The following is a 27,249-nucleotide window of genomic DNA, read 5'->3' on the forward strand; positions in this document are numbered from 1 at the left end:
GTGCTACAGTAGCCTGCAATAAATACCACACACGTGAGTGAAAAGAGACAAGTGCTTTTATTGGTGACCCTGGAAGTAACATTAACATAAATACAAACATTACAGATATAGTCAGTACTGTATAATGGAATGTTACGTTTCAAAATCATGGCTGGCTTAGATCACAACACAAATGCAAAAAGACACCAGACAAATCAAGAGATGATCACACAACAACACGGAATATTGCATTTGATCAACAATGTCCAATCTGTAAAAAAAAAGAAAAAGGAAAGACATTATCGTCACTGTCGGGCAGAAACCTTGTATCTCCAAGTTTCTTTTTTTTCCCCGCAAAGTAAAGCACTGCTTCATCATACAATGCCATCGCACTAAGTAGTGAAAACAAAACAGATGATTTACAAGCACACAACGCCTCGCAGTGAGAGGCGTTGTGTGCTTGTAGATGGCAGTTTTCACTAGTTTAAATCATTTTAAAAATGATAAATACAAATCAAACGGTTTCGGACATACAAGGTTTCCACCCGACAACGACTTTATGTTGCTATATTGAGTCTGAGAACAATATAATTCAGTATAACAATATCTCTCAAGGTTATTTGTTTTCCATAACTACATGATTCCATGGACCTGCATATTTACTGGTCTGAACTAGTGCCAAAACCATATCAAGTTGGGACACAATTAGAAAATAAGAAAACAAACGACAAATAACATATTGCTGCCGTCAGTAGGTAGTAGTATATCAAATGGGTTATGTGTCAACATCAGCCAGATATCGATAGTACAATTCGACACTGGTAGCTACTTAGTGGAGCGATGAGAATGAAGTCACATGGTTCTATTGTGACTTCTGATGAATGACACGCAGCCCAACATAAGATCTACGGTAATTTAGACATAACTGTATACCAATGTTGCTCGCCGCATGCGTTTTTAGCTCAAAATCAGATTTTCAGTGAGCATCACTGTCATACAACAGTATAAATCATGCTTTAATCCAATGGTTCTCAACCTTTTCAGGCCGTGACCCCCCCCCCAAAAGAATCATATTTGAACTGGGGAACCCCACTCTGATTGCACTTGAAATTGTAGGAATTTGAAGCATTACATTATTTAGTTTGCCTCGTTCCACAGATAAATGTTGTTAAAATAGCAGATTTACAAGCTCACATCGAATATTTTCAAAATCTTTGCCTCTTTCTTAGGTCATATTTGACAATTTGGCCAATGTTCGACCAGTTTCTATAGTGTAGTTTGTTGAATACTTTTGATAGTCTTTTTCTTCTTTTTAAACGTCTTAAATTGTCACGTCACTGTCTTCTGGGGACACCCCCCAAATCATGTGAGGACCCACCTGGGGGTCCTGACCTACAGGTTGGAAACCACTGCTTTAAAGGAGTAGTTCATCCCCAAAATTACTTTTTTTCCCCCTATTGATTACTCACACCAAGAAGACTTGAGTTCAATAATATTTTCTTTGTATTTGTCGCATTCCTAAGGGGGTGAACTACTCCTTTAATAAACATAGTATCTAAAGTCTCTTTATGAAAGGATTTTTTTAGTTTTATTTTTTACCTTAACTTTTTAAACCTGAATAAAAAGCAGAGGGTGAGGCCACAGAACCAGTTTAGGGGTAAAGAGCAACAGTAAAATGTCGAGACTCAATCGCAACAACACCAGAGCCCACTTCTGATTGGTCTACTGCTGTGTGACATCACTCACTGTCTGCAGTATGTGGTCATACGTCTCAGTGGGTCCATTTGTCCGCAAGTGGTCCAGTCGGTGCAAGGTTAGTCCCTTCCAGAGGTCGCACCGAGGCCTCCTGTTCCTCTCGCAGAAAGGTTCACGTAAAAACCAATCGGGGAACGCATTCAGTAAAAGCACAAAAATGTGCCTCTGCGGGCACTGTCTCCTTTTTTTGTGTAGAGGAACTGGGTTGGGCCTCCTCTCCTTTCTTAGTCCCCTTCTCCTGTTCTCAAGAACACTACATGTTTACAGGGCAGTAGTGGTGCTGACAGATTCAGCTGTTACTAGCAGAATCTGTCTCGTGGATATTATGTGGAAAAAGAACCCCGGGGCATCGAAGACCATCCGTCAGTTCAATCGTGGCATGGCAAAGAAATACATGAAATTAACACCCTTCTTCTTCAAAGACCACAACGAGAGAGCGGTAGGACAACCTTTCTATCAATTGTCATTTTCACAGCCAAAGAGAATGCCCACTCCCATGTCCATACTTGACACCGAGATGAGTGGTGGTGGGATGGGGACTACAGTATATCCCCAGAAGGAAGGTGGCCATGACTGCATGTACACATTGTGTCAACGCAGCCGCGTCTGAATGTTCAGGTGAATGCTTAAGGGTTTGACGGCCTCAGAGGTCCTCGTCCTCCAGGAAGTGGTTCCTCTGCAGTACCTTCACGTGGCGCTCGTAGATCTTGAGCGCGGGGCCCAGGCGGATGGACATGCCCGTCAACACGTCGCTGCGTTGCATTAGGAGAAGGGACTTCCCATCTATTTCCTGTTGGGCCCAGAGAGAGGGAGGGAGAGAGAGAGAGAGAGAGAGAGAGAGAGAGAGAGAGAGAGAGAGAGAGAGAGAGAGAGGGGATATAAATAGACTGATATGTGTAAAGGAGACTGTCCACGTTTTTAACTACTGTCCACGTTTAACTACTGTCCGTGTTTAACTACTGTCCGAGTTTAGCTAATGTCCGTGTTTAACTAGCGCACACATTTAACAACAGTCAGTGGTGGAAAAGGTATTCTAAATTGAGTAAAAGCATCAATACTGCAATGTAGAAGTACTCACGTAAAAGTCTGGAATTCATAATGTACTTGAGTAAAAATACAAAAGTATTATGTTCTTAAAGTAGCAAGAGTAGAATGTACTCATTATGCAGAATGTCCCTTTCACAAGTTTTCAAATGTATACAATGTATAAAACTATTTTGAAAACAGCAAGATCTACAAGCTCACAGTGCACCGCTTGTAGATCAGCTATTTTCAAAGGGCCAAAATGCATATAGGGTTGAAGTGGTTAATGTATGTTTTGCAATAATAATCAAAATCTACAAAGTAACCAGTAACTTATGTTTTAATGAAAGTAATGAAAACTGGAAATACTCCAGTAAAGTAAAAAAGAAAAAAGAAAACTAAAAACTAAACTCAAACTTGAGTAAATGTAAATGTACTTAGTTACTTAACACCACTGACAACAGTACACAACTAAATGTAGGTCAGGAGATCACATTATTATGCAACAAGTACCAGAACTGGCAGATCAGCACTTTGGTGACACATCTCCAGTGTAATGGGGTGGGGGCTCCACCTTGTGGCGGCTTGCGGTTAGTGCACTGACCTGTGTTCGAAATGCCACAGCCTGCTCTGGAAAGCCTGCAGCAGAGAAATAACTGGCCACGTCTGCCACACTCCACTGCAATAAGTTCTGGCTCATGTTCTCTTTCTTCACAGAGCTGGGGGTAGAAGAAAAAGGAATCAGAACGTGACCAAAGAGTTTTCTCACCAAATAAAGTCTCCCGTTGCCTTGTCATCCTCTTACAGGCAAATTAGTTCTCCTGTAATATGAGATTATACAAAAGAAGTATCAAATATGCCAGTGATTCGCCAACTGGGAATAAATAAACATAACATAACCGCATGAGTGTATACAGGGTATCAATCTCCACATTTCTTAAGTAAGGACACGTTATAGTTTGGCTATTTTCACAATATTTTTCTGTGGAACCGAGTCAGACTAAATAATCGGCTATTTTCACAATTTCTGCCTCTAATATTTGACAATTTGGCCAGTGTTTAATTTGTTTGTCAATTTAGAGGTATTAAAATGTCATTAAATTGACTCTTTAGAAATGTGCAGATACTCTCTATAGGCTACACACACACTGTATGTTGGTTTGTTTACTGTTGAGTGAGAATCTGAGAAAGAAATGTTGCACATTAAGTTAATCATCTGGGGACCCCCCAAAATAATAAACTGCACTAGACTAGAGTCTAGGCTGTAACTACAGAACACTCACACGTCGCCATTCTTGCCACCATTCAGGAAAATGTCCTCAGCTGGGATGAGTGAGTCCAAATCTAGCTTCTTTTTTGATTTAGCACCTAAAAGCAGAAAAAACATCATTAGCTATACTGAATATTGGTTAAATACCGCATATTAAAAGGACAGTATTGATTTAAAGGAGTAGTTCACCCAAAGCAATTATTATTTTCAATCAATTACACATCCCACAAAGTTTTGTTTATGTCGCATTCCTTAGCCCAGTGTTTCTCAACCACTGTGCCGGGGGACCTTTGGTGTGCCCCTGAGAAGGGTCAAGTGTGCCCCTTGAAACTGCTTGAAAGCCAGTATCGTATTTATCATTTTAAAAATGATTTAAACTAGTGAAAACAGCCGATCTACAAGCACACAACGCCTCGCACCGCTGTTGTGCGACAGCCTTGTGTGATGAAGCAGGGTTTTACTTTGCGAAGAAACGTACACATTTGAAACTTGGAGATACGAGGTTTCTTCCCGACAGTGACGATATTTACTTCAATGAAAGGGTCATCGGTCAGTAGGAGACTCAATTGAGTCCAAGGTCAAACACATCATTCTAGGGGTCCTCAAAAGGTTTGAGCATCACTGATATAGAAACATACTGTTAAGTCTTTCAGAAATCTCTTTTTTAGTTTGACATTTGTAGAATCGGGTACTCAGGTGTAAATGGGTTTTGATTGATTGATTGATTGATTGATTGAAGACTTTATTAGAAGTTTGCATAGGAAAAAGTACAGTTTCATGACGGTACAGTTCACTGGTACAAGGTCTACTAAAAGGAGATCCTAGAAAAGACTAAGCTTATTTCCATAGGAAACCACTGAAGTATCTCATATAACATTGAATGACAGACGGATAGAACACAGTACTATGCAATAGATAGTCAGGAAAAAAGGGGATAACAAATAAAAATAAATAAAAAAATAAAAACATACAGTAGGTAAATACAAAGAGGGGTCAGGGGAGGGTAGGGCTGGGCTATGTTTGTTTTTACCAGTTGCGAAAGGCTGCTGCCTGTAAGTGGTTTTTCAGGGCGATTTTAAAGGATGCTAGTGATCCACACCATGATCCACACTCCTTTAAAGGGCATAATGCAGAGGTCTGGGAGGCCCGACTCTGAAATCATGCATTAAAACTAAAACACATCTTAACTATTTCATCACCCAGTTCTAATGTAATGCAGTTTCATAGTTTGGTCTAATGTCATCCTTGCCTCCCTCATCTTCACATCTCCACAAGGTGGCAGTGCAGTACACGGCAGCCTACAGTGCAACAATACAGCTAGTTGCTTGCATGCTTTTCATTACCAAACACACAATCATGTTACTTATGTCTCTGCCAGACAGAAGATATTGGATGTAATCCAATGACATCGTTTTGGGGACTCTAAAAATTGTTGGCTGCTGCTTGGCATTATTTATGACGTGAAGATACTATCAGATGTTAATTCATTGCTGTTGGATGTCTCCCCACTGCCAAGCTGTTGGTAGTGTTTGTACTGTTTTACTGGAGCAGAATTCATATTCTCACGTATCCGCTGCTGCAGTGTATTAAATGTCTTTGATGGTTATGAGATCAGTAATGTTGTTATTAGCATACAGCTGAACCAAAAGGCATACTGCATGCTAACACTAAATTATATGCTTGGATGAACACTGGGTTGCCAGCATATCTGTTAGCACAAAGTTAACTGAAAGTTCAAATGAATGTTACCTGCATAAAAATGTACATGGCTCAGTCTTCAATTTAAATTGGATGGCAGCTGCCTTCGATCCGCTTGTTTCTGCAAAGTACATTTTTTTGCTTCCACCTAGATATGACCCTGCAGTAGTAGATTTTAGTGTTGGCTATTCTAACAAAAATAGATGTACAAGCTAACAGCGCGGCACAAGCTTCTACATCTTCTATTTTTGAAAATCTTTTGAAAAACCTTGAATGACTTTTGAACCACGAAACGGTTTGAGAACTACTGATTTAGAAGGCACTTTTAGAACCGGCCTCGCGTCTCAATGGCTTCATTCATATTGTGCGTAACTCAGCGAACTGAAAGGGAAGTTAAAGGACACTTGTGCTGTACAAGGACTGAACAGAAGGTACAGCTCTCATGCAGGGCTATCATTAGAATGAGTAACACCTGCGAGGCAGCGAGCAACATTCACTCATCAAGCACGTCCTTCCAAACATCAGGGTAGTACTTCTATCTAATTAATCCCATTAACATTCTGCTGCGTCACTGTAAATCATTCCCCAAAAGGAGAAGAGGAGCATGTTATCATCAGGCTCCTTTATATGTTATCTCAGAGTTCTCAGGATAATATAGGGTAGGCCTTAAAAACAAATAAATACAAATAACTCACAGTTGTCCACAGAGCTCAGAGGCAGTGTCTGTGGGCTTCCATCACAAACGTTCTTGGTCTCGTCCTGTTGGCCAAAGGGGGGGGGAATGGAAAATATGCGTGAAAATGTCAAGCAAGTAGCACACTGAATGAATCAAAGTATTTGTTGATTAAAAGTCAACACATAACAATGTCTCATTTCCATTGTGGTCCTCTCTGCGAAGAAGCCTCAGCGCAGGCAGAAATGCAGTGCTGTCTATCACAGAGAAATATAGGCCAATTACCAGTTTGGTTCCATTGTCAGGGACCATCTGGTCACAGGATGGTCCTCTATCGGCTGTCCTCCACCCCTCTTCTTTCTTTAAAGTGTCCTTTGGGGTGCATGGACTTTTGTCCTTCTGGGTGCATGGACTTCTGTCCTTCGGGTTGCATGGACTTCTATCTTTTGGGGTGCATGGACTTGTATTCTTTGGGGTTATTGGGCTTATATTCTTCGGGGTAGATGGACTTGTATTCCTCGGGGTACATGGACTTGCATTCTTCGGGATACACAGACTCGTGGCCACAGGCTGTCCTGCAGATTTCAGCGGCCCGGCTAATTCTGCTCCTAATAGTTGGGATGGGGAATGGGGATGGGTAAATGCAGAGGGACACATTATTTATTATTATTGTCGACATAATTCAAAGTGAAACAGCTGTAATTCATGCAACAACCTCAAATGTGAATCTACCCTAGTGGATATTCAACCATCGGACCCTAAGAGAATCTATGCCATTTGATTGGTCGGGGGCAATCACATGGTTAGCTTGCAGCTGGTTCAGGTTAGTCACTGTTAGTGCAGTTAAAAGGACCAGACCGGTGGTCTGGCATGTCTAGAGAACACTGACTACGAGTGGACTCACGGTACACTTGACATTACTGACGAACATTTTCCCAAAGCATACCCTGGTTTGTTTGATTTGCAAGGAAGCCACTAGATTCCATTCATTTCAGTAAATCAGTATGGTATGAGATTCAACTTGCAGAGACTTGAAACTTGCTTGAGAAAGGTAATCAAACACATTAAATATTTTTTTGGTTTCGTTTGTTACGTTTTAATGCATTTTAAAGCACGGATTGATTTCAAAGGTCTAGCTGGAAATGAGCCCGTAGTGTCTCTGTATGCTCATTGGGTTGCACTGCATACCAGAGCCTGTACGGAGCCTAGCCTGGGATCAATGCCATTTTCGGGTTGCCGATCCATTCTGGACCGGAGCGGAAATGGGTCCGCATCAGTGTGCCGACGGGCCGGTATTCCGACACTAAAACTAACCCTAACTCTAACCCTAAAATTAACCTCAGTAACCATGACGAGTAACTAACCTGCCGACGCTAGCTAGTCGGAACAGTGGCCCGTCGGGATATTGAGCGGACCCCAGCGGAAATAACTTTACATCATCAGGTGTCCGGAACCTCCGGTGCCGTGCACCTCCAAAATGATTCCCCTAGTTCGACGCTGGTGAATGCTAACCTGGTTAAATGCTAACCTGCCGACGCTGGTGAAATGCTAACCTGCCGACGCTGGTGAAGGCTAACCTGGTGAATGCTACTATGCCTAAACCTAACCCTAACCTCAGTAAAACTATGCCTAAACCTAACCGTAAAACCTAACCTTTAGTCGAACTAATGGGATGTAGAAATATCGAGATTTTACCGTCTAGTTTGGTATAATCATTACGTTTGGTATAATAATCGATTGCTATGTCCATCTTTCATTCTGACTCGTAGCACGACTAGCGAAACTAAACTATGATTCGCATTATGTGGGAAACAAAAACAATACGATGCCAACCGGAACACGTGTTTTTATTTAAAAATAAATCTAAACCGGATAACATGGCCTCCACGGTGGAAAGCCTGGTGACGTGAGGTTATACGGAACCCTATTGACTCGTCTCCAAACGGGAGACAAGCAAAAACAGACAGCTACACTCACCTAATGTATTCAAAAACATTGACAGGGTAGTCCGTCTCCTTTTACCACGAGGTTCCATATTCCCCAAACCATGTTTTATGGATATTTTATGTCCTGAATTCTCCAAACGGCATTCATTCAAATGCAGCCGTCAAAGTAAGTTATGTGGAATGCCACCGCTTCTAGCCTTGAGTTATTATTCCTTTTAATTTATTACGCTTTTAGTGTTTGCTAAACATTAAATGAAGTTAACCACACAACACAACACAGTCAACAAATCTCTAGAATTATATTTTGGTCTTGTATGGTAGCCTATACTCATATTTATTACATTTCACATGACTTACTTTGATGAGGCCATGGTCTGAATGACATGTTATGTCATTATAATGGATACAATTATGTTGGTAATGTTTGGTTTGAATGGATACAGTTCATATTGTTCAAGTCTTAAAATATCGTCGTTGTCGGGTGAAAACCTTGTATGTCCAAAACCGTTCGTTTTGCATTCATCATTTTGAAAATGATTTAAACTTGTGAAAACAGTCGATCTGCAAGCACACAACGCCTCGCACCGCGAGGCGTTGTGTGGTTGTGCAGCTGTTTTCACTACTTTTTTTTTTACTATGCGTTTTTAAGGACCAAATGGACCAAATGTTCCAATACATCAAGAGGATGCATCCATTTCTACCCGATGTTGATCATGGCAGCCGGTGTGCCTTTTGCAGCAGCCAAAGTGAGCATCACTGTCTGTGTATCGTCTAGCTGGAATTAGTCCCTGGAAGAATGATTGCTTTATGAACCAAATTCAAACATCCATGACTTATTAACAGAGGAATGATGTTTAGCCAACATGTACACAATTATTCAGGTAAGCTTTCTATCATTTTAATGAATTTATATAAAATATGTAAATATATGCATGTAATATGTGATACGCTGATCCAATAAGTGTTGGACCAGTGGACCAATCAGCCAGCAGAGCAGAGTGGCTTATCCACCTGTTTCCGCGAGAATTTACAGTAGCATTATTTGCGGGACACTTCCAGTTAACAGCAGACATACTAGTTCACGTCGCCTGCACATTCTGCGCAATCCACGATGGAATGTTGGAAAGATGTGGATACTAAACTGCATGATCACAGCTCACAACTAGAACTGCACTCTGTCGAGGTGCTAACTTGCGCCTGCACAAGTAGGCCATACATGGCCTACATGTGGCCCAGTATGAGGTGCACTATTAAGTAAATAAAATGGGTATATACAATCTGATGCTCAGCCCTACACAAATCAAAGATACTGGATTGGTTTAAAAATGGGGACTCAACAAGACACTGGTGTCTACATGACAAGAAAGACGCTGATGTCTTCATATTGACAAGACAGAGACAGAGGAGAAAGTAGTACAGTCAGCTGGACTGGGGCATGAAGGCCACTGTGGCCTCAGGGCATGCCATTTTCTGGAGGGGCACAAGGCCAAACTGAGGGGCAACGACGGCCATGGACTTCATGGCCTCCTGAAATTCCTGCCCTGGGACACAGACAACGGGTGCTCCAACAACGGGTTTGCATAACCGAGTGGGACATGCTTTCTAATTTGAATTGTTCCAGACTTGCATCGTTCCCAAGCAGGTGGGTGCACCAGTGTAGTAGTTCTAATTTTGGAGACATTGACAATGCCTCTCAGCCAATAACCACAAAAAGAACTGTGACATCACTGTGACATTACCACCTATATAAAAAGGAGACACATAGTTCAAGAATTGCAATTTGTGCGAGTTAAGTGTTGGTAACAAGATCTGATAATCACTTTGAGACAGATATTATAGATTTACTAAGGAGTAAGGACTCAAATTCCGCAGACATGCAGATCTTTGTGAAGACCCTCACCGGCGAGACCATCACCCTGGAGGTTGAACCAAGTGATAACATTGAAAACGTCAAGGCGAAGATACAAGATAAAGAAGGAAAGGAATTCCCCTGACCAGCAAAGGCTGATCTTCGCTGACAAGCAACTCGAAGATGGTCGTACCCTTTCTGACTACAACATCCAGAAAGAATCTACCCTCCATCTCGTGCTGCGTCTGAGAGGAGGAATGCAGATCTTCGTCAAGAAAGACCCTCACCGGCAAGACCATTACCTTGGAGGTTGAACCAAGTGATAACATTGAGAATGTCAAGGCGAAGATACAAGATAAAGAAGGAATTCCCCCTGACCAGCAAAGGCTGATCTTTGCTGGCAAGCAACTCGAAGACGGGCGCACCCTTTCTGACTACAATATCCAGAAAGAATCAACCCTCCACCTTGTGCTGCGTCTGAGGGGAGGGCAGTAAATTATTCCATAATCTTAAATAAATTGCCAATAATATATTGACCAAAATAATTAATTATAAAAATAAAACAGATGGCCATCTGGTCAGGAGATTTTAAATCCATGTGAATCAGAGGATGCATACATTGTTGTTATAAAAACTAGACCAGGTCAACCTGGTTGTGCCAGACCCCCTGTCTGTCATCATCATTTATGACATCATGCCTTTTGTAGGCATGTCATCATCATGTCATCATCATATATACCCTTTATATAGAAAACCAGGACAGACAGACAGACCGACATTTGCTTATGTAGGCCTACCCATTTCATGGGTCTGGCAAAAATATATATAAAAAGAAGCAAATAAAAAGGGTCTGGTGCCCAATAATAATAATAAAATACAAAAAAATAGCCTCTCAGAATCCAACCCTACGTCCTCGTCGTGAGAGGTGGAAGCAGGTACTGCTGACTAACAGGGCTCTGGTAAAACCAGGTTAATCATGTGTGCAGTGGATGATTTCACTCTTGCATGAAATGCAATCCCCAAAGTGTGGAAGTGAGAGAGTGATGTGCTGAGTGGGCAGTAGGTCAGATCGGGGGTTGACCGGAATACTATCTCCATATCTGTCCGTCTGTGTCCCTTTCAGGCCCATATATGGGCATAGAATCTCTATCTTTGTGTCTGTCTAGCCCTAACCCAAATATGGAGATCCTGATGTCATCAATAGTGAGGTGACGTCATAGTACTGACGTGCGTATCACAGAGGCCCTGAGGGCGAGATGCGCAGAGTGGAAAGCCGGTCTGAACAGCGGATACATTTTAAAACTAGACCAGGTCAACCTGGTTGTGCCAGACCCCCTGTCTGTCATCATCATTTATGACATCATGCCTTTTGTAGGCATGTCATCATCATGTCATCATCATATATACCCTTTATATAGAAAACCCGGACAGACCGACATTTGCTTATGTAGGCCTACCCATTTCATGGGTCTGGCAACTAGAACAGCACCCTGTCGAGGTGCCAACTTTCTCCTTGTGCACAAGTAGGCCATAGAGCGCGCCATGATGTGCACTCTGCTGGCCTCATTGGCCGTTAATGATGACATTACCAGGAATGCTCTTATATACCAAGCTCTGCTGGCATCACCAGGAATGCTGGTCCCTCATTGGCTGTTAATGATGACGTTGCCAGAGATGCTGGTCCCTGATTGGGCTACGGTCTTCAACAAGGGGGTACACAGACATACATACATACCCAGCCGATCGCAGTACTTGCACGCTTTGCATGCGCAAGTAACTAGAACTGCACTCTGTAAAGGTGCCAACTTGATTGTGCTCTTGAGCGCCAGCAGAGCGCACCATGAGGTGGGCTCATTGCCACTGGCGATGTCATTGACATCACTACTGGCATCACAAGGAATGCTGGTCCCTCATTGGCTGTTAATGATGACGTTGACAGAAATGCCGATCCCTGATTGGGCTACGGGGTTAAACACACACGGTACCTACTGTACCTACATACGCAGCTGAAAGAAGTACTGGCGCAAGTAATAACACCATTGTCGATGTTTAAATGCAATATATGAAACACTGAATAAAGAACACACATCCAAATCCTTAAAAAGGTGCTGGATCCAGCTCTAAAGGTACTTTTTCTTACCGCCAACCGACTAAAGTTATCAAACAAGTTTAAAATTCAAAATATGTCTAAAAAAAATGTAACTGATAAATCTGTTCTGTTACGTTCCCATACAAACAAGCCAATGGCCTATAAGTTTGACAATAAACATGTTTAGCTACAATTCTGGCCTTCATTTTTTTATAAAAATAAAAACATTTGTAGCAATAAGTAATATGGTAGGGTATGTTAATACAATATAAATGCAGTAGAGCATCTGCAGTGGTTGGGGGTGGTCTCCCTACTCTTTGAGAAATGTAGATCAGGAAGGACACTGACTGGTTGACAATGTCAATAGTTATTTGAAGCAGACGGTGCACCCGATTGGATACTAGATACGATGCCTCCATATCACATGATTTGTCCAATCAGAATGGTTTATGTGTATTGGGTGGTCTATTCTTTTTTGGTGCTGTGGTTTAGCCACATAACCCTAGCATCCCTCTTCTGGGACAAACATTTGGCGAAAATAGACAATGTACAAGCTCACAACATATTGCGTTTTCGAAGCATTGTGAGCTTGTAGATTGGCTAGTTTTGGCAATTTTATTATATTAGCTTGTGGATCAGCTATCGGTATTTTCGGTGAAGATTTGAAACGCAAGCAGGAAGGTTTTCCAGGTTACCTTGCGGAGGGCTGGTTTCGGCCGAGTGTGTAGTTCGTTTGACTTGCATTGGCTCACTGAAAGAAGACTACAAAACAAAATGGCTGCCAAAGAACCGACGCTTCGCACACACAGACTTCATGCACTGCAGCGCCTACACCGCTCTGGCCCGTTTTTCCCACATAATGAAAAGTGGATAGGAAGGTCGTGCCGCTGGCGCGCGTGTGAGGCCGTCCTAATGCTTTGCTTTGGCCTGAGTACACTATAAGCATACACAGGGGATAGCAACAAGTACTCAACCAGCAATTAACTAGTTGGCTGACGACTCCTATACAACTTCCATCTTATATTATATAACAATAATATACCCGTCTTATATTAACCACGTTGCATAATAGCCAGTGTCTAGTCAGTGCAGATACCTACCTTTGTCTTTGTGCATTCCTGGGTGCTGGCGCTCTGCTGGGCAGAAGGCAGAGTCATAAGCCCAGTCATTGTGTAGGAGAGCCCTGGGGCTGGAGGGGGGCAAGGAGCTGGGCCTCCCGATAGCCTTCCAGGCGGACAGGTTTGACACACAGTCCAGGCCTGTGCCAGGGCCGGGGCTGGGGCTGGAGCAAGAGCTGGGGCCAGGCCGTGAACCAGAGGGAGAGCAGGGTGCAGAGAAGGCATGGACAGCAGCACACTTAACGGCAGTGTTTTCATGCGTGTCGTGGCCCGGAGGCCGACCGCCGCCTGGCCCCTCCTGGCTCCTTTCGTCAGCCCCCTCCTCCTCCGGGTTGCTGTCTGTGTCCATAGCCATCGAGCCATCAGCCTGCAGGATGCAAGAGCATATAGAAGCAACATGACATTTCAGGGCAAAGTTGTACATGCCATGGAATGTATTCACCATACAAACAAAACCAGATCATTGAACTATGATGAAGGGGGTGTAGATTAAACGAGTGGTTCTCAAAGTGGTGTCCCGGGACCCTTGTGTCTGTGTGTGTGTTTGTGTACAATTCTGCTTTGGCAACGTAAATGTATGTTTTCTCATGCCAAAAAAGCCCTTTGAATTGAATTGTGTGTGTAAGTGACTTATTACATGTACCACTAAATACAACAAGAGTGCATACAAGAATGGTTATTTTAAGTAGTTTCACTGTTATCTCTATAGACATTTCTCCAGAGCACTGCCGTGTAGCTGCGTTGTCGGCTCACAGCCGCACACACACATGGTTGCTGCGTTGAGAAATCGTTCAGTAGGCCTAAATAACAATTATGAACCAAATGACAGACCATATCGGACCAAATCATGTCTAACAACAAAAGTGTTAGATTGGGGGGGAAACATTAAATAATTCAAAATATCTTATCAAATGGGGATCTGTCTCACTAATCATGCATATCAAATTGGGGGACCTTGAAATTAAAAAGGTTGAGCATCACTGAATGCAGTGCAATCTGCCTTTAGCCATGTTTGGAACAACACATGGACCATAGCAAGCCTGAGGGGGGAGGGGATTATGAACTGTATTTCAATATTTGGGAGAAATACAAATCCTACTGAACATTAAAGTAAGCAACTAGGCACTATGGCTTCCTTAGTAGGCTATCATTTCCATATAACTCATGATCAATCCCCTTGCCTTTGTTGGATAGCCTAGATTACAGACACAGGTTTCATCAATTTTCCCATTAACCCTAGCAGCAAAATTAAAAAATATGTTTTATGTTTTAGTGTACACCCTATGCACGGACAGTCATGTTGTTATGGCAGAGTCAGTGTTTTCATGTCAGTGCGCTGCCTGCCTGCTCCAAGGCTGTGTCACATGAAGAACACTCATACAGATGTCGCAATTTGACCGCTGTGGTAAATAATTGCCTTTGAAAAGCCTCGTCCCTCCCCGCGGTGCACGCAGGATGTTCACTCCACACACAACCCTGCACCCTTTCGACCACATTCGGTTGGGTTGAAAATACTAAATAGGATGCCGTCGGATCGGATGCATACAAGTAGTTTTGAGCCGGACGCTTTTTTTTCCATTCGCCGTAGTAGGCTTTGTCAACACGTCAGTTCCCTATCTATCAGTGTGAGGGCTAAAAGAGCTTACAGTGTGTGAGCTTGTGTGTGTGTGTGTGTGTGTGTGTGTGTGTGTGTGTGTGTGTGTGTGTGTGTGTGTGTGTGTGTGTGTGTGTGTGTGTGTGTGTGTGTGTGTGTGTGACTGTGACAGAGTGCGACTGCGTGTCCAAAGACACACGGCCGAGTGCGAGCGGAGCGCGCAACTAAAGCCCGCCCCGCACCTCTTCTTGAGAAAGAGACGCTTTTATGGCGTTCAGCCATTCGGGGCGCTTATACTATATTACAACAACTTTCATTGCGTTGTAGTTCAACAACAACGCACGTTATTCACGCCCCGTGAGTTCTGCACAGCCCAATATGCCGGTTGAATGTAGAGAATAGAGATTACTATTATAAACTGTGGCTGTGCTACTCGGTGCATTCCCGTCCCGTCTATCTAGTAGGCCTCCTCTTGTTTGTTCATCAATACAGAAGCGTCTGTAAAAGTCGCACAAAAAAGACATCTCGTTTTTCCGCTTCTAAAAAAGCCCAATTGTACTTCGTCGCAGGGCGGTGTCGCTCGCCGAAAAGAACAGAACAGATCCTCGAGCTAACAAACGACGACGCGCCTGCCCTGCCGCGTCGTTATTTTAGCTTTTTGAGGATCAGTTCTTTTTCGGCGAGCGGCGCCCGTCGTCGTGCAGAACAAGCTAGAGCAGCCCTGTTTAATAAAGCTCCCAGCGCCAAAAGAAAGAAACGAAGCTTGTGTTATGTTATGAGCGCTCCCCGGGATCGCATCGAGCCATTTTGGCCGAACAAGAGGAGCGATGTAGCGCTGCTACAGTACATTCCCAGCGGCAGCCCCAGCCAGTAGGAACACAGCCTCCTCCATATAAGAGCCAACCTACTTTGACTTTGCACCGGGTCAATGTTCTTTTCTCTATAATGCGACGGAACAACACAAAAGCTACGGGGTTAATATGCTGAGTCTCTCGTCTGCTTTTGAGTGCGACATCATCTTCTCATTATTTAAAGAAATGCCCCCTCCACCCCCCCTCAAAAAAAAAACTGTATAGCCCCCCCTCCAGAGGCGTCAATTGGGTATGGCAAAGGTATGGCAGCTGCCATACCTTGGCTACAGGGGGAAATAATAAAATGTACTTTTCCTCGTGCCTGTTGCTAAGGTATGGCAACTTGACTGGTGTCTTGCACGCGCGCGAGGGCGCACGTGCAAGACACCAGTCATGTTGCCATACCTTAGCTTTTTCTGAACTGACGCCGCTGCCCCCCTCCCTCCCCTCTCCTCTCCTATCAGCCTCGGACGTTCCGCGGTGTTTGTGAAGACTTTTCTCTGAATCCCCCTCCCCTCCCCCCGCACCACACCACCACCACCACCACACCGCCCCGCACCGCTGAGTTTTGGGGCTTGAAAAAGCGCTCTCGGCTCCCAGGCTGGGCTGCTCAATGTGATAATGGTGGTTTCTGTCTGGGGGAGGAGAGGAGAGGAGGAGGGCTGGCCGTGGCTGGCTGGCTGGCTGTTGCAGATGGGACCGCAAAGTGCAAGTTTTCCCAATGCATTGTTTTATTTTGACGGACTTAACGGCAACGTCATATAAAAAAGTGCCCTCCCTCTCTCCCTATATTGCGTGTGCGCCGTAATGTAATAGTCTATAACAGTACGCGCACAGCTTTCATTGTTGGTGATTTTTTTCTCTCTCTCGCTGTTCGTGCGAGCCGAGGTACAGCCGCTCCCCGTCTGCGGCAGTTTTGGGTGCACTTGCGTTCTCTCACGTCACCACTCCCCGTGTTGTTGGAGGAGATCGGGGGGAGAAAAAAAACCGTTTTTATGCTTCGCACCTCTGTTCACTTGTTCATGTGTTACAATAAATTCACCACCATCACTAATAAATGAGACGTGCGATCATGCGAGGTCGCGTCGTATACGGGTTTACCTCCAGGTCCTCATCCTGGTCCGCGGGACCCAGCGCGCTGTCCCCGTTGCTCAGATCCGAGTGGCTGTGGGCTTCTTCCAGCAGCACGCTGCTGCTCCGTCTCGCCGTCGCGTTATTGTCATCTCTGTTTTTCCTGCTCCTGCGCTGGACCTTGGCGGCGTTGCGGTACGACACGGAGCCCTTGTAATTAACTTTGAGCACAGTTTGCTCCTGGATCAGCTTCTCGAGCTCCGCGCAGGTTCGGTCCGGCTCGGACCCGTGTCGCCGCCGGACCATTCGGCAGATCCTCTCCAGGTCCGGTCGGGCTTTTCTGGAGCGCAGCGAGTCGATCGTGTCCAGGATCCACTCTCTGTACTTTGATTCGGACATTTTTTTTTTTTTTTTGTGCCTCGGTGTGGGTTGGTTTCGCTGTTGCGTTGTTCTTGCCTTGGTGCGTCAATGCTCTTGTTCCAGACGGTGTTTTTCTTCTTCTTCTCCTCCAGAGAAACCGTCGGTCCGAGCCCCGGCGGCGGCGGAGAAGCGGAAACCTCGCTGTATGCCTGCGTTGCGTGTGCGCTTAAGGTGGACCGCTTCAGATGCGGCTGCATAAAAGTTTCGCCACGAGAGGGATTTTTTTTCCTCCTCCTTCATTTAAGGTGGAATTTTCACTCGTGGTGCGAGGCGCGCGCAGCGTCAAGTACTGACACGCAAGATGGTGTGTGTGACGCGAATGATGGAGGTAGAGAGAGAGGGAGAGACGCACAGGTGGAGACTATCAGAAAGGCCTCTGCTTATATGATCCAAAGTGTCTGCAGACTGTGTGTAGACTGTAGATGGCCGGCGCTAAGACAAAGGACCGTATTACAGACCAAAGCACAAATGCGCTCAATTTATGCTGGGATATGCTAAATAAAATAAATACAAAATAGCCTACTGTGAAGCCTGTCAGAGCCAGAGTAACTAATTGTTGTATATTATGTCGATTGTAGAACTTATATTTTAAAATAAAATCATTCCAAAATATAACTAATTCTAAAATATTGATTTAAGCCATTATTTATTCTTAAAATAATAATTTAGATTTACCTCGGCTCATTTGCAATGCTGTCGAGATCACACACACACACACACACACACACACAAACACACACACACACACACACACACACAAATCAACAATTAAGACGTCCAGATATAAAACACAAAGACCAGAAAACTAGTACTAAAAACAGTTATCTAGTGAGGATAGGGAGATTTAAGCAGGTTATTAAATTGTCCATAGGATATTGGGGCATTCATTTTTAGCTGGAGTTGTAGTCGATTGTTCCATGAAATTGGAGCAAAATGTAACTTTGGCTTGATTTTCACAAGTGAACTGCTGTGTGAGGCGAGGGCTTACAAATGACCCAGAGATATTAGTCTTAACAAGTAAAACTTTATTGGAATGATACATTTTGCAAAATATTACTTTTTTTTAACATAATATTCATTGTGTCCTAAGGGTTTTTCTGTCAAGTTCTCCAGAAGGGTAAGATAGTTAAGACTGTCAAAGGCAGATATACAGTATTGTTTCCCAAAAGGTACAATAGACTACACAATCACTGTACCCAGATCAGGAGGAAAATAGCTTTTGTGTTTTGAAAATACAATTAGAAAATATGAATGCAAAATAACGCCCTGGATGTAACAAGTGATGTGTTTGAATGAAGAGCGTATGTTAACCGGATGCAATCAGAAGGCAAATAAATGAGAGAAAAATAAAGAAGAAAACAAGCAAAAGAAAAAAGAAAAACAAAAAAACACCTCAGTCTCTTAAGTGGATCAAGGGGTCGCCTTTTATCCATTAACAGATTTGGCCCTTTTGTCAGAACATTAGTCAAAGACAAAAGGGGTATTACATGTTGTTCTTTTCAGAAAACATTACATCATGGTTTTAAACTCTGAAATAATGCAAATAATGCAAGCATTACCAAAGGGATGAACAGCAATGACACTAAATAAATGTGCCGTAGAAAGAGAACAGTTCCAATTCCAGGAGTCTCAACATTATCCAGGGTCAGGGAGGTCTCTTCTTGCAGTCAAAGTTGTTTTACTACATGCAAGGAAAAAAAATGAAGCTCCCAGAAGAAACATGAATTCTAAAAAATACACGTTTGTTTCAAAACAGCATTTTTTTTCTTTCTTCTTGGACATCTCCATCAGACAACTCAAGACATTCAAAGGCATCTTGCATTTTTATCTTAATTACATCAATGGACTGCCAAAATAATTACGTAGGCCTATTTAAATTGTTTTAGACTGGAAAAACATTCTAAAAAATAAGCCATGTTACGAGACCTTATGACAAATAGATTGATGCACATCAAACAACTCACAGAAAAAGCATTTTTTAGTGGGATGACAAATTCTAGCACCTAGGGCTTTATGTAGGGCGGTGGTAAAAGCTTACATCCTTCATTAAAACCAAGACAATGGGTTCAGTCAGTCAACAAACCAGCCACTAGATTTGGTCTGAGATTGTCTTGCATCCATAAAATAAAAATAAACTTGGCAAAAGGGTAAGTCAGGGGAACAGGTTAAGGATACCCCTCTTAATTAAATTATAGAAAGCTGAAAAAAAAAAAAGAAGAAACAAAACATTCCACACTGCAGTCCAAAACGTTTGGTTAAGACTGCATGTCTATATGAAGGCGTTACATGTAAGGGTATATATTACAAGAAAATAATAATAATCACGGTGAATAGAACTAGTGTATTGACATTTAGCGGCAAACTGTCTCCCTACAACTCAACACTGAACAAAGCCCGTACAAGCGTCAGGACTTCTGACAAATTAAATTGGGGTTTGCTCCACCTTGAAAACAGGGCCGCCAAGAGTCCATTTCAACAGTCACCACATTAACCACAATCTCTGGTACCTCAACACATATAAAGCTTAATGCTCTTTCATCTCTCTTTAAAAGTGATATTGTACAAAAATAACATGCACAATTTGTTGAAACGTTTTGCTACTTTTTTTTGCGTATTAAAATCCACCACCACCAGAGTTACATACAGAAAACTTGCAATGTCCTCACGTTGCAAATTTGGCAGAATTCAAACTTGTTTATTTATGAAATCTTAAATTTCCATTTCACAGCTATGAGACAATGTTGAAAAAAAAAAGGATATTTCATGTTCTCTATCATATATATAGCAATATACATATATAAATGTACTATGAATTAAATAAACAATAGCCAGGAGTGTGTGACCACAATGTTAGTCGCTGCCAAATCACTGCTTTTTTAACCCACCCATGAGCACTAAATAACACACAAGCACAGAGATTGACATAAAGACAAAATGATCACCAAAGGGCTTTAAAATGTTAATAAATGCAGCTAAGAGAAAGACAGGCTTAAAGGATAATTCCTTTCATTTTTCAGCTTGGGCTACATTTAACTAGTTTTGTCCAACGTGGCAATTGGTATCGCTTAGAAATACATCATATAGCAGCCACCATACTGAGTGGTACTGAAACTTGACACCAGAGGAAGTGATGAAATTCTACTCGGTACAAATCGTCATGCATCAAGTTCAACGGAGCCCAAGTTGAAAACGGACGGAAATACCATTTAAATGCGGTGCTCATGTCCACCATTTCTCAAAGGTCCCGAAAAAATAAAGAGTAAGACCTAGATAAGTTAAACATGATAAATCATTTTTTTTATACTCTGATCAAAAGAGGTCGCTACTGCCTTAACTGCAAGCAGTGAATGTCTCATCTACCCAATCAACCATGCCACAACGACCAGACAAAAAAGGCGGTGTGCAGACGGTGACGCTTTCAACCAAAAACGGGCTCTAGGGCTGATGCCACCATAGCCAAAGCCCTGCGCCAATGCTTTCCACACGCCAATTTGCAACAAGTTGGCGTTACGATAGGCACGTCTGTTGGACTTTGTATTGCTTGGACAGATTCAGGATGGAGCAATGGAAAGGGGGGTGGGGGGGGGTGTGGTTGGGGTAGGAGGAGTAAGCCAGAGTTGTACATAGTTAACACGCGGGAACAAGCACACAACGCATCGCGCCGCAACGCCTTGTGAGCTTGTATACCGGCTATTTTCAGTGCACGACACCGGCGAGCAACTAAGTACAAATCAGGCATAACAAGATACAACAATCACGTTGTTGACAACGGCTTGTAAGAGGGACCCTACTCCGACACAGCCTATAGCAGATTCAGTACCTAAACGACGATGCCTTCACCTGCAAACAAAGACCGAGAGGATTGACGTTACACCTTCAGAAAGATGCAAAACCCACCGCGAAGAGTGAGACCTTAACGCTCCATCTCTCCTTGAAGCCCTGCCACGAACATAAGAGGGATAAAAGAAAAACTAATAGTAACAGTTGAGAAACAATCAGAAAAAGGCAACACTGCTGGTTCTGTTGGATCTTTCTTTTCAATTTGCCTATCTCTCCACTGGGGGGGTGGGGTGGTGGTGGGGGGGTGTAGGGGGGTGAGGGTGGGGGGGTTAACATTGTTGTCATCGTTACAAAGAAGTAAGTAAGCAGTCCTCCTCAACTCCCGCAATTTGCTTTCATCCCAGGCCCCCCCCTTTTCCTTTCTTAAATCCCTGTCTCTTGATCACTACTCCTGGTTGGGTCTTAAAACTCAGCAAACTCCTTTCCACACTTCTCTGTGAAGGAGACTCGGATCTCCTCTTCCTCGTAGTCGTCAAAGTTGCTTGTGTCGCCAGGGCCTTTGCACTTAGGAATAAAGGGAGCCTCCACCTGAAACACAGGAAATCATCCAAACGTCCCAGTCAATATCGTGCAATATGGGTTGATATACTGTGCATCAGAACGGGTACACATTATTGTGTATTATTATTTTATGCTTTAACTATAAAAAATAGCAGATATACAAGCTCACAGCCGCGCTGCAAGCTTGTAGATCTGCTATTTTTGTTTTTATCGTGAATGTTTGAATTTTGACCCGATTCTATAATTGTCTTTTGAATCCTAAGGTTTTTTGAAAAACCTATGTTTCTATGTCAGCAATCTGGCCAGCCATCGTCGAAGAAAAGGTCCTTTTCACTTAACTGGAGCTCAGTTAGTCTGTTCTTGAGAGACTACTGTGTCATTGGTTCTCAAACCTTTTCATGTGAAGGACCCCCAAACTGATATTTATTTGGCCACGGACCCTCATCTCAAAATATTTAGTTCCAGGGACCACCCAGAAGCTAAATTTGAGTTACAAACGTTCGCTTTGAAAATACATATATTCAAAGATTTGCACACATTTTCATGACTTTTTCAAAAATAGCAGATTTACAAGCTCACAGTGCGGCACCGCGCTGTGAGTAGGCCTGGGGCGGTATCAACATTTTCTTACCGCGATTACCGTCTTCCCATTTACCGCCGGTACTGCGGTAATTACCGCACCCCCGTATCTATTAATTAAGGTTCGGCGATAAGCCAAAATATTGCAATCATCTTCCCTAAAGTCGCCTCACAGCCTGACTGCCCGAGTTATACTTCTCCGTACAGCACAGCGGGTATGGCTTTGAAAGGAGCAGATCTACAAGCTCACAACACATCGCATCCGGGACGCATTCTGAGCTTTTAGATCTGCACTGTCGGGTTACCATAGTAACGTAGGCTAGCTACTTAGCTTTTCAGACACAAACAGCTGTGTGAACAAACCAGAAGAGGACGGGTAGTCAGATCGTGTGTACAGTGATTCTGTAAACTCACGTCACGTCTCAACTCTCAAATCGCAGTGATTGAGTGCTGCTATATACAGGTTTTAGTTACAAGAAAAGGTTATAAAATCGCCGACGCGCCGCCGGACGGGGCAAAACGTGCGACGCGGTGGAAAAAGTAAAATAGTTTCATTTTCGGTTTTAGTCCACGCGTCCCGCGCTCCGCCAGTAATCCGTATGAATAAAAAAAGATATGCCACAACACAAGGTATGTATTAACATCCTTGTGTCGTGTGGATTACAGAGAAAGTTTACGCTGCTCTGTACTCCTCTCGCGGCTGCTGTGGTGCCCTGGCCTGACTCTGTGTCTCTGAGAGTGACGTATGTGGCTTCCAAAATGTGGTACACGGCCCAGAGCAGAGCGACATGGAGCGCATGCGGTCCTCGCTTCTCCCCTGTTTTAAAACTCGCTTGTTTTCCAATAAAAAATAGACTTTTTTTTGTCTTTTTTTACCGCGGTAAGCACACTGACACCGCGGTAGACCTCGGTTTACCGCGGTACGGCGGTACGGCGGTTACCGTGTCCAACCCTAGCTGTGAGCTTGTATATCTGCTATTTTTCAATAGCTAAAGCATTCAATAATTCTAGGCCTAAATGGCTTAAAAGCCAGATGACTTTGGATTTATACTGTGCTATAGCAGCCACATTATGAAGGATGAAACTAAACAATCTGACATTAACGCTATGTAGTTTAGCATTTCAAAAGAACAATTCCTTCAGGTGGCCAACAAAATATAATCAAGATAAAAAACGAAGATACTGGCATTTGCCAGCGTCTGAGGTAGAGCCCTGCGCGGGACTGTTTACTTGATCCTGCCCTTGCCCGCTCCCATTTGATTTCTGACTATGCACGCCCGTGCCCACAATGATTTCAATTTCTGACTGGCGCTCCCTCCCACAATCAAAAAATGTACTGCCATTTAGTCATACATACCGCGATATTACCGTCAACTAGTCCTGTATAAGCCTGCAATATTTCATTGAGATCCAAAAACATTACAAAACAGAAGAGATAGTGAGTGGGCGTGTGTGAGAGAGGGGCTATTTATTTTTGGAGGAATTTCTCACACAGAGGGAGAGAGAGAGTTTGTGTTTATATTGTGACAGGACATAATTATATATTAAAAAAAGAATTGCGGTATAGAGCTTTTGGCTGCCACGTCATGTATACCCCAAGGTTTTAGTTTTTTGTGATGTCAGAGTGTGCACCGTTATCTCCTTTGTTTACAAGAGACAAAATAGTGCTGGTTCGAACCTGGCCAACAACACTTTACATGTACAGTAACTAATAACTATTCCACCATATTGAGGAACAGAGGCTCCTGGGTTAAACAGGAGGAGGACAAATCCTGATTTTAAAAATACCAATATATGTGTGGACTAGGCCTGAGACTCATGTTTTTCTGGAGGAAATCTTGCACACCGTTGGACTTATCAGCACGAAATGTCTTGTGCACACTGCCAGTATGCCAACTTAGTACCTTGATTAGTTCATATGTCCGAGATCCACATTAAGCATATGGATTTGGATCCACATGATTTGATTTTCATTTAAGGTGGCTCTCTACCAAACGGACTACTTGTAGTCAGACTAGTACAGAGTACAGAAGGGCAGTCGGGTACAACGTCTGATGATGTCAGATTTTCAGGTGTCCATAAGTTCTGGTCGCCACACTGCACAAACTATTGCAAACAGTTGGCCGACTGCACTTAGTTGTGCGCATGAGTCGCATGAGTCGAGAGGAAATCAGATTAAATCTCTTTCCATACCAGGAGGTGGCAGTAGTCCTAAACTGAGGCAGCTCGGACCAAAACAAAAACACAGAGCATTTTTGCACTAGTCGTGATTGTATTACTGCTTTGCTTTGGAGTTGATCGGTATAGGAATTGAGATTTGAGAATATGGCATCTAGTTCAAATGTGTGACGACGAGCAATGTATCCGTCTTATCTACGCTTGCTAACCAGGGAGCTCTATGGAGCTTGTACAAATGGAACTATGTTCAATCTTTGGGAGTATAATCTACACTGTAAAATATTCAGTATTAATTTATCTCATAGTTACAGACCTGTAATTTGGAGCCCCTGGTCATACCCGGACCAGTGTGCTATCCAGTCATCACGAGTGCGCCCCTGTAGTCCTATTTCTAACGTGGAAGAACACTATATCTCCCTCCATCTAAAGGGGTAGTTGCCCGTTTTCCATGCATCCCTCTGCATCACTCAAGTGATGCAAAACCAGTACCTTTCTCTGGTAGATGGCAATCCAATCAGTGGTAGCAAACCACTTGTGGCCCTTGATATCGTTGACTCCGTTCCTGAGGTTGCCGAAGCGCTTCGTCAGGTCCACCTGCAGCAGATTTCTCAGCAGGTCTTTCAGGTCTGAGCTGAAGTGCGAGGGGAAGCGAACCTACAGAAAGGGATTAGTGAGACTGGGCCGTTTGTACTGCATGCAGTACTAAAACGTATCAACTCCAATGTATCTGATTTGACTCGGTGATAATAAGACGGACACATTAATTAATTCAGACTTGGATAACGTAATATGTTTTTATACTTTTCAATCTAGCAAAGTGTCTATGTCATTGATTTCTTTAACTCTTAAGCCCCATCTTGGGGTTGACACTAAGGTTTCAGAGGCACTTGCCTGGCGGGCAAGTACAGGTCATGTTCTAGTTGCCCAAAGGTCATGGCGCTTGCCCGAAAAGTAAATCGTCCATTATAGGTACGATTTTAATTACCGCCCAATTTAACACCGCCCAATTTAACACCTCTTTCTTTACTTTCTGGGGCTGTGCGATTAGAAAATGTCATACCTCAATACCTGTGTGTCGCACGGTGAAGTATAAACGAGGCTTTAGGATTTAGAAGGTGTTTTTAGGATCATCCTCAGGTCTAAATGGGTTAAATCAAATGCTGTCAGCAAACCAAGATAGGTAGGTAAGACTTGTGTAGCCAAGCAATCAGAGACCTCCACTTTACTCATGTCAGGGGAAATATAAGTTCAATATACACAGACTAGAACAGTGGAGAAAAGCGGCACCTACAAACCTATGCCCACCTCTTTGAAAACCAATCCTGATACCGCCCCACCTAAGATTTTTGCATTGGCTCTGCGGTGCAATTCTTGTACATTTCTCAATTGCTTCCGGAGTTTTAGCCCATTCATTCACTGCATGCTGCGACGCTAATGCTTGTAGATCCTACATCTGGCTGTCAGTTTGTATGTATGTCCGTACGTACGCATGTCCCACACTTGGCTCATTGGCCAAGCTTCATGGGACGCTTAATGAAATGAATGGAAAGCGCCTCTCACTTCACACTGGGTGTGATTTTTTTTAATCACTCCGATCTAAAATGACAGGTGCTTTCCCGGTTTTATGCACAGAGAACATGAACCCCAGCATCCCAATTTTAGGGGGAACGTTTAACAAAATGATCAGATCTACAAGCTTCACGATAAGGTGTGAGCTTGTAGATTGGCTATTTTCGGAGAAAATATTTTTGTGTAATAAGAGCAAAAACAGGAAGGGGCCTTGCCTAGAAAAGAACCCACGGGAATCCGGTTAACAAAGTTTACATTTTAAATTTTAAGTGCTTAAAAAGGAACGTGGGGAATCTGATCATTTAAGTTAGGTGTGAGAGGCGCTATTTCCATGAAGGGGACCAGAATATTTAAATAATCATACCTCTGCAGGGGGACTTAAAATTACGTTTGAATATGAAAAAAAGGGGGATATTTCTCCTAAACCCCTCGGCAAACTCACCTTCCCTGATACAATCTTCTCGTAAATCTGAATAGGCTGGTCTGCGAAGAAGGGGGGATAGCCGGCGGCCATTTCATAAATCAACACTCCTAGAGCCCACCAGTCCACTGCCTTATTATAACCCTGGGAGACGGAGAGGAAAAGAGAAAGAGGGAGAAAGAGAGAGAGAGCTCACATGAGACACGACCAGTACCTCATCAACATTAGAATGCAGCAGGACCACAGTTACATAGCTCGTGTCACGCCATGGTAGAAAAACAATGCTAATAATTCCTTTGTGGTCAAGTTGAAGGTAAAAACATCCCCACAATGGTTTCAAGCTCCCCAAATGTATTTTATTTAATGGTACCTTTTTATTTGCCATGATGTCCAGCACCTGGCCTAAATACAGGTACAAGATGTGCACAACATCCCCTCTGTGATTTGTGGTTCATTGTTTTAGACACAAAGTCCTGAGGCCGGCTGCACCAGCTGGACATGAAGCCCTATATCCTTAAGCTTGGCTACATTCAAAATGTACACCTGTTGCACAATCTATCTTCTATGCCGGCAGAGGTGGAAAAAAGCACTCAAATGTTTTACTTAAGTAAAAGTATCAATACTGCAATATAGAAATACTCTGTTACAAGTAAAAGAGTAAAATTATGAAAGTATTAGCATCAAAGTATACTTAAAGGAGCTATAGTCAACCTTTTCATTTTGGCCGTCAGGCTGACTTTGTTTACATCCCTCTTCTATTCTTTTGGAATCCATATAAAAGAATAGAAGAGGGATGTAAACAAAGTCAGCCTGACAACGGCCAAA

At 43.1% G+C, this 27,249-nt stretch overlaps 2 protein-coding genes across 3 annotated transcripts in view; both read right to left on the minus strand.

The window, feature by feature from the left end:
* Positions 1 to 453: 453 nt before the first annotated feature.
* Positions 454 to 17,334, minus strand: samd1a (sterile alpha motif domain containing 1a). The gene is made up of 7 exons (XM_080723930.1): positions 16,947 to 17,334; positions 13,383 to 13,767; positions 6,684 to 7,006; positions 6,421 to 6,484; positions 4,041 to 4,125; positions 3,362 to 3,476; positions 454 to 2,524 (listed from the first exon to the last, which is right to left on the minus strand). The coding sequence occupies exons 1-7, from the start codon at positions 17,313 to 17,315 to the stop codon at positions 2,378 to 2,380; spliced, it is 1,488 nt and encodes a 495-aa protein (XP_080580056.1). The 5' UTR covers positions 17,316 to 17,334; the 3' UTR covers positions 454 to 2,377.
* A 1,019-nt stretch (positions 17,335 to 18,353) lies between these two features.
* prkacaa (protein kinase, cAMP-dependent, catalytic, alpha-a) overlaps positions 18,354 to 27,249 on the minus strand; it is a 29,415-nt gene continuing 20,519 nt past the window's right edge. For both annotated transcript variants that reach the window (XM_080723623.1, XM_080723622.1), the window contains exons 8-10: positions 26,446 to 26,568; positions 24,924 to 25,088; positions 18,354 to 21,704 (exon numbers count right to left, since the gene is read on the minus strand). In XM_080723623.1, coding sequence (XP_080579749.1) covers positions 21,579 to 21,704; positions 24,924 to 25,088; positions 26,446 to 26,568 — 414 coding nt within the window. In that variant the 3' untranslated portion in view covers positions 18,354 to 21,578. The remainder of the gene's footprint in view (positions 21,705 to 24,923; positions 25,089 to 26,445; positions 26,569 to 27,249) is intronic.

Source organism: Nannobrachium achirus, assembly GCF_963921795.1.
Source record: "Nannobrachium achirus genome assembly, chromosome: 4".
NCBI lineage: Eukaryota > Metazoa > Chordata > Actinopteri > Myctophiformes > Myctophidae > Nannobrachium > Nannobrachium achirus.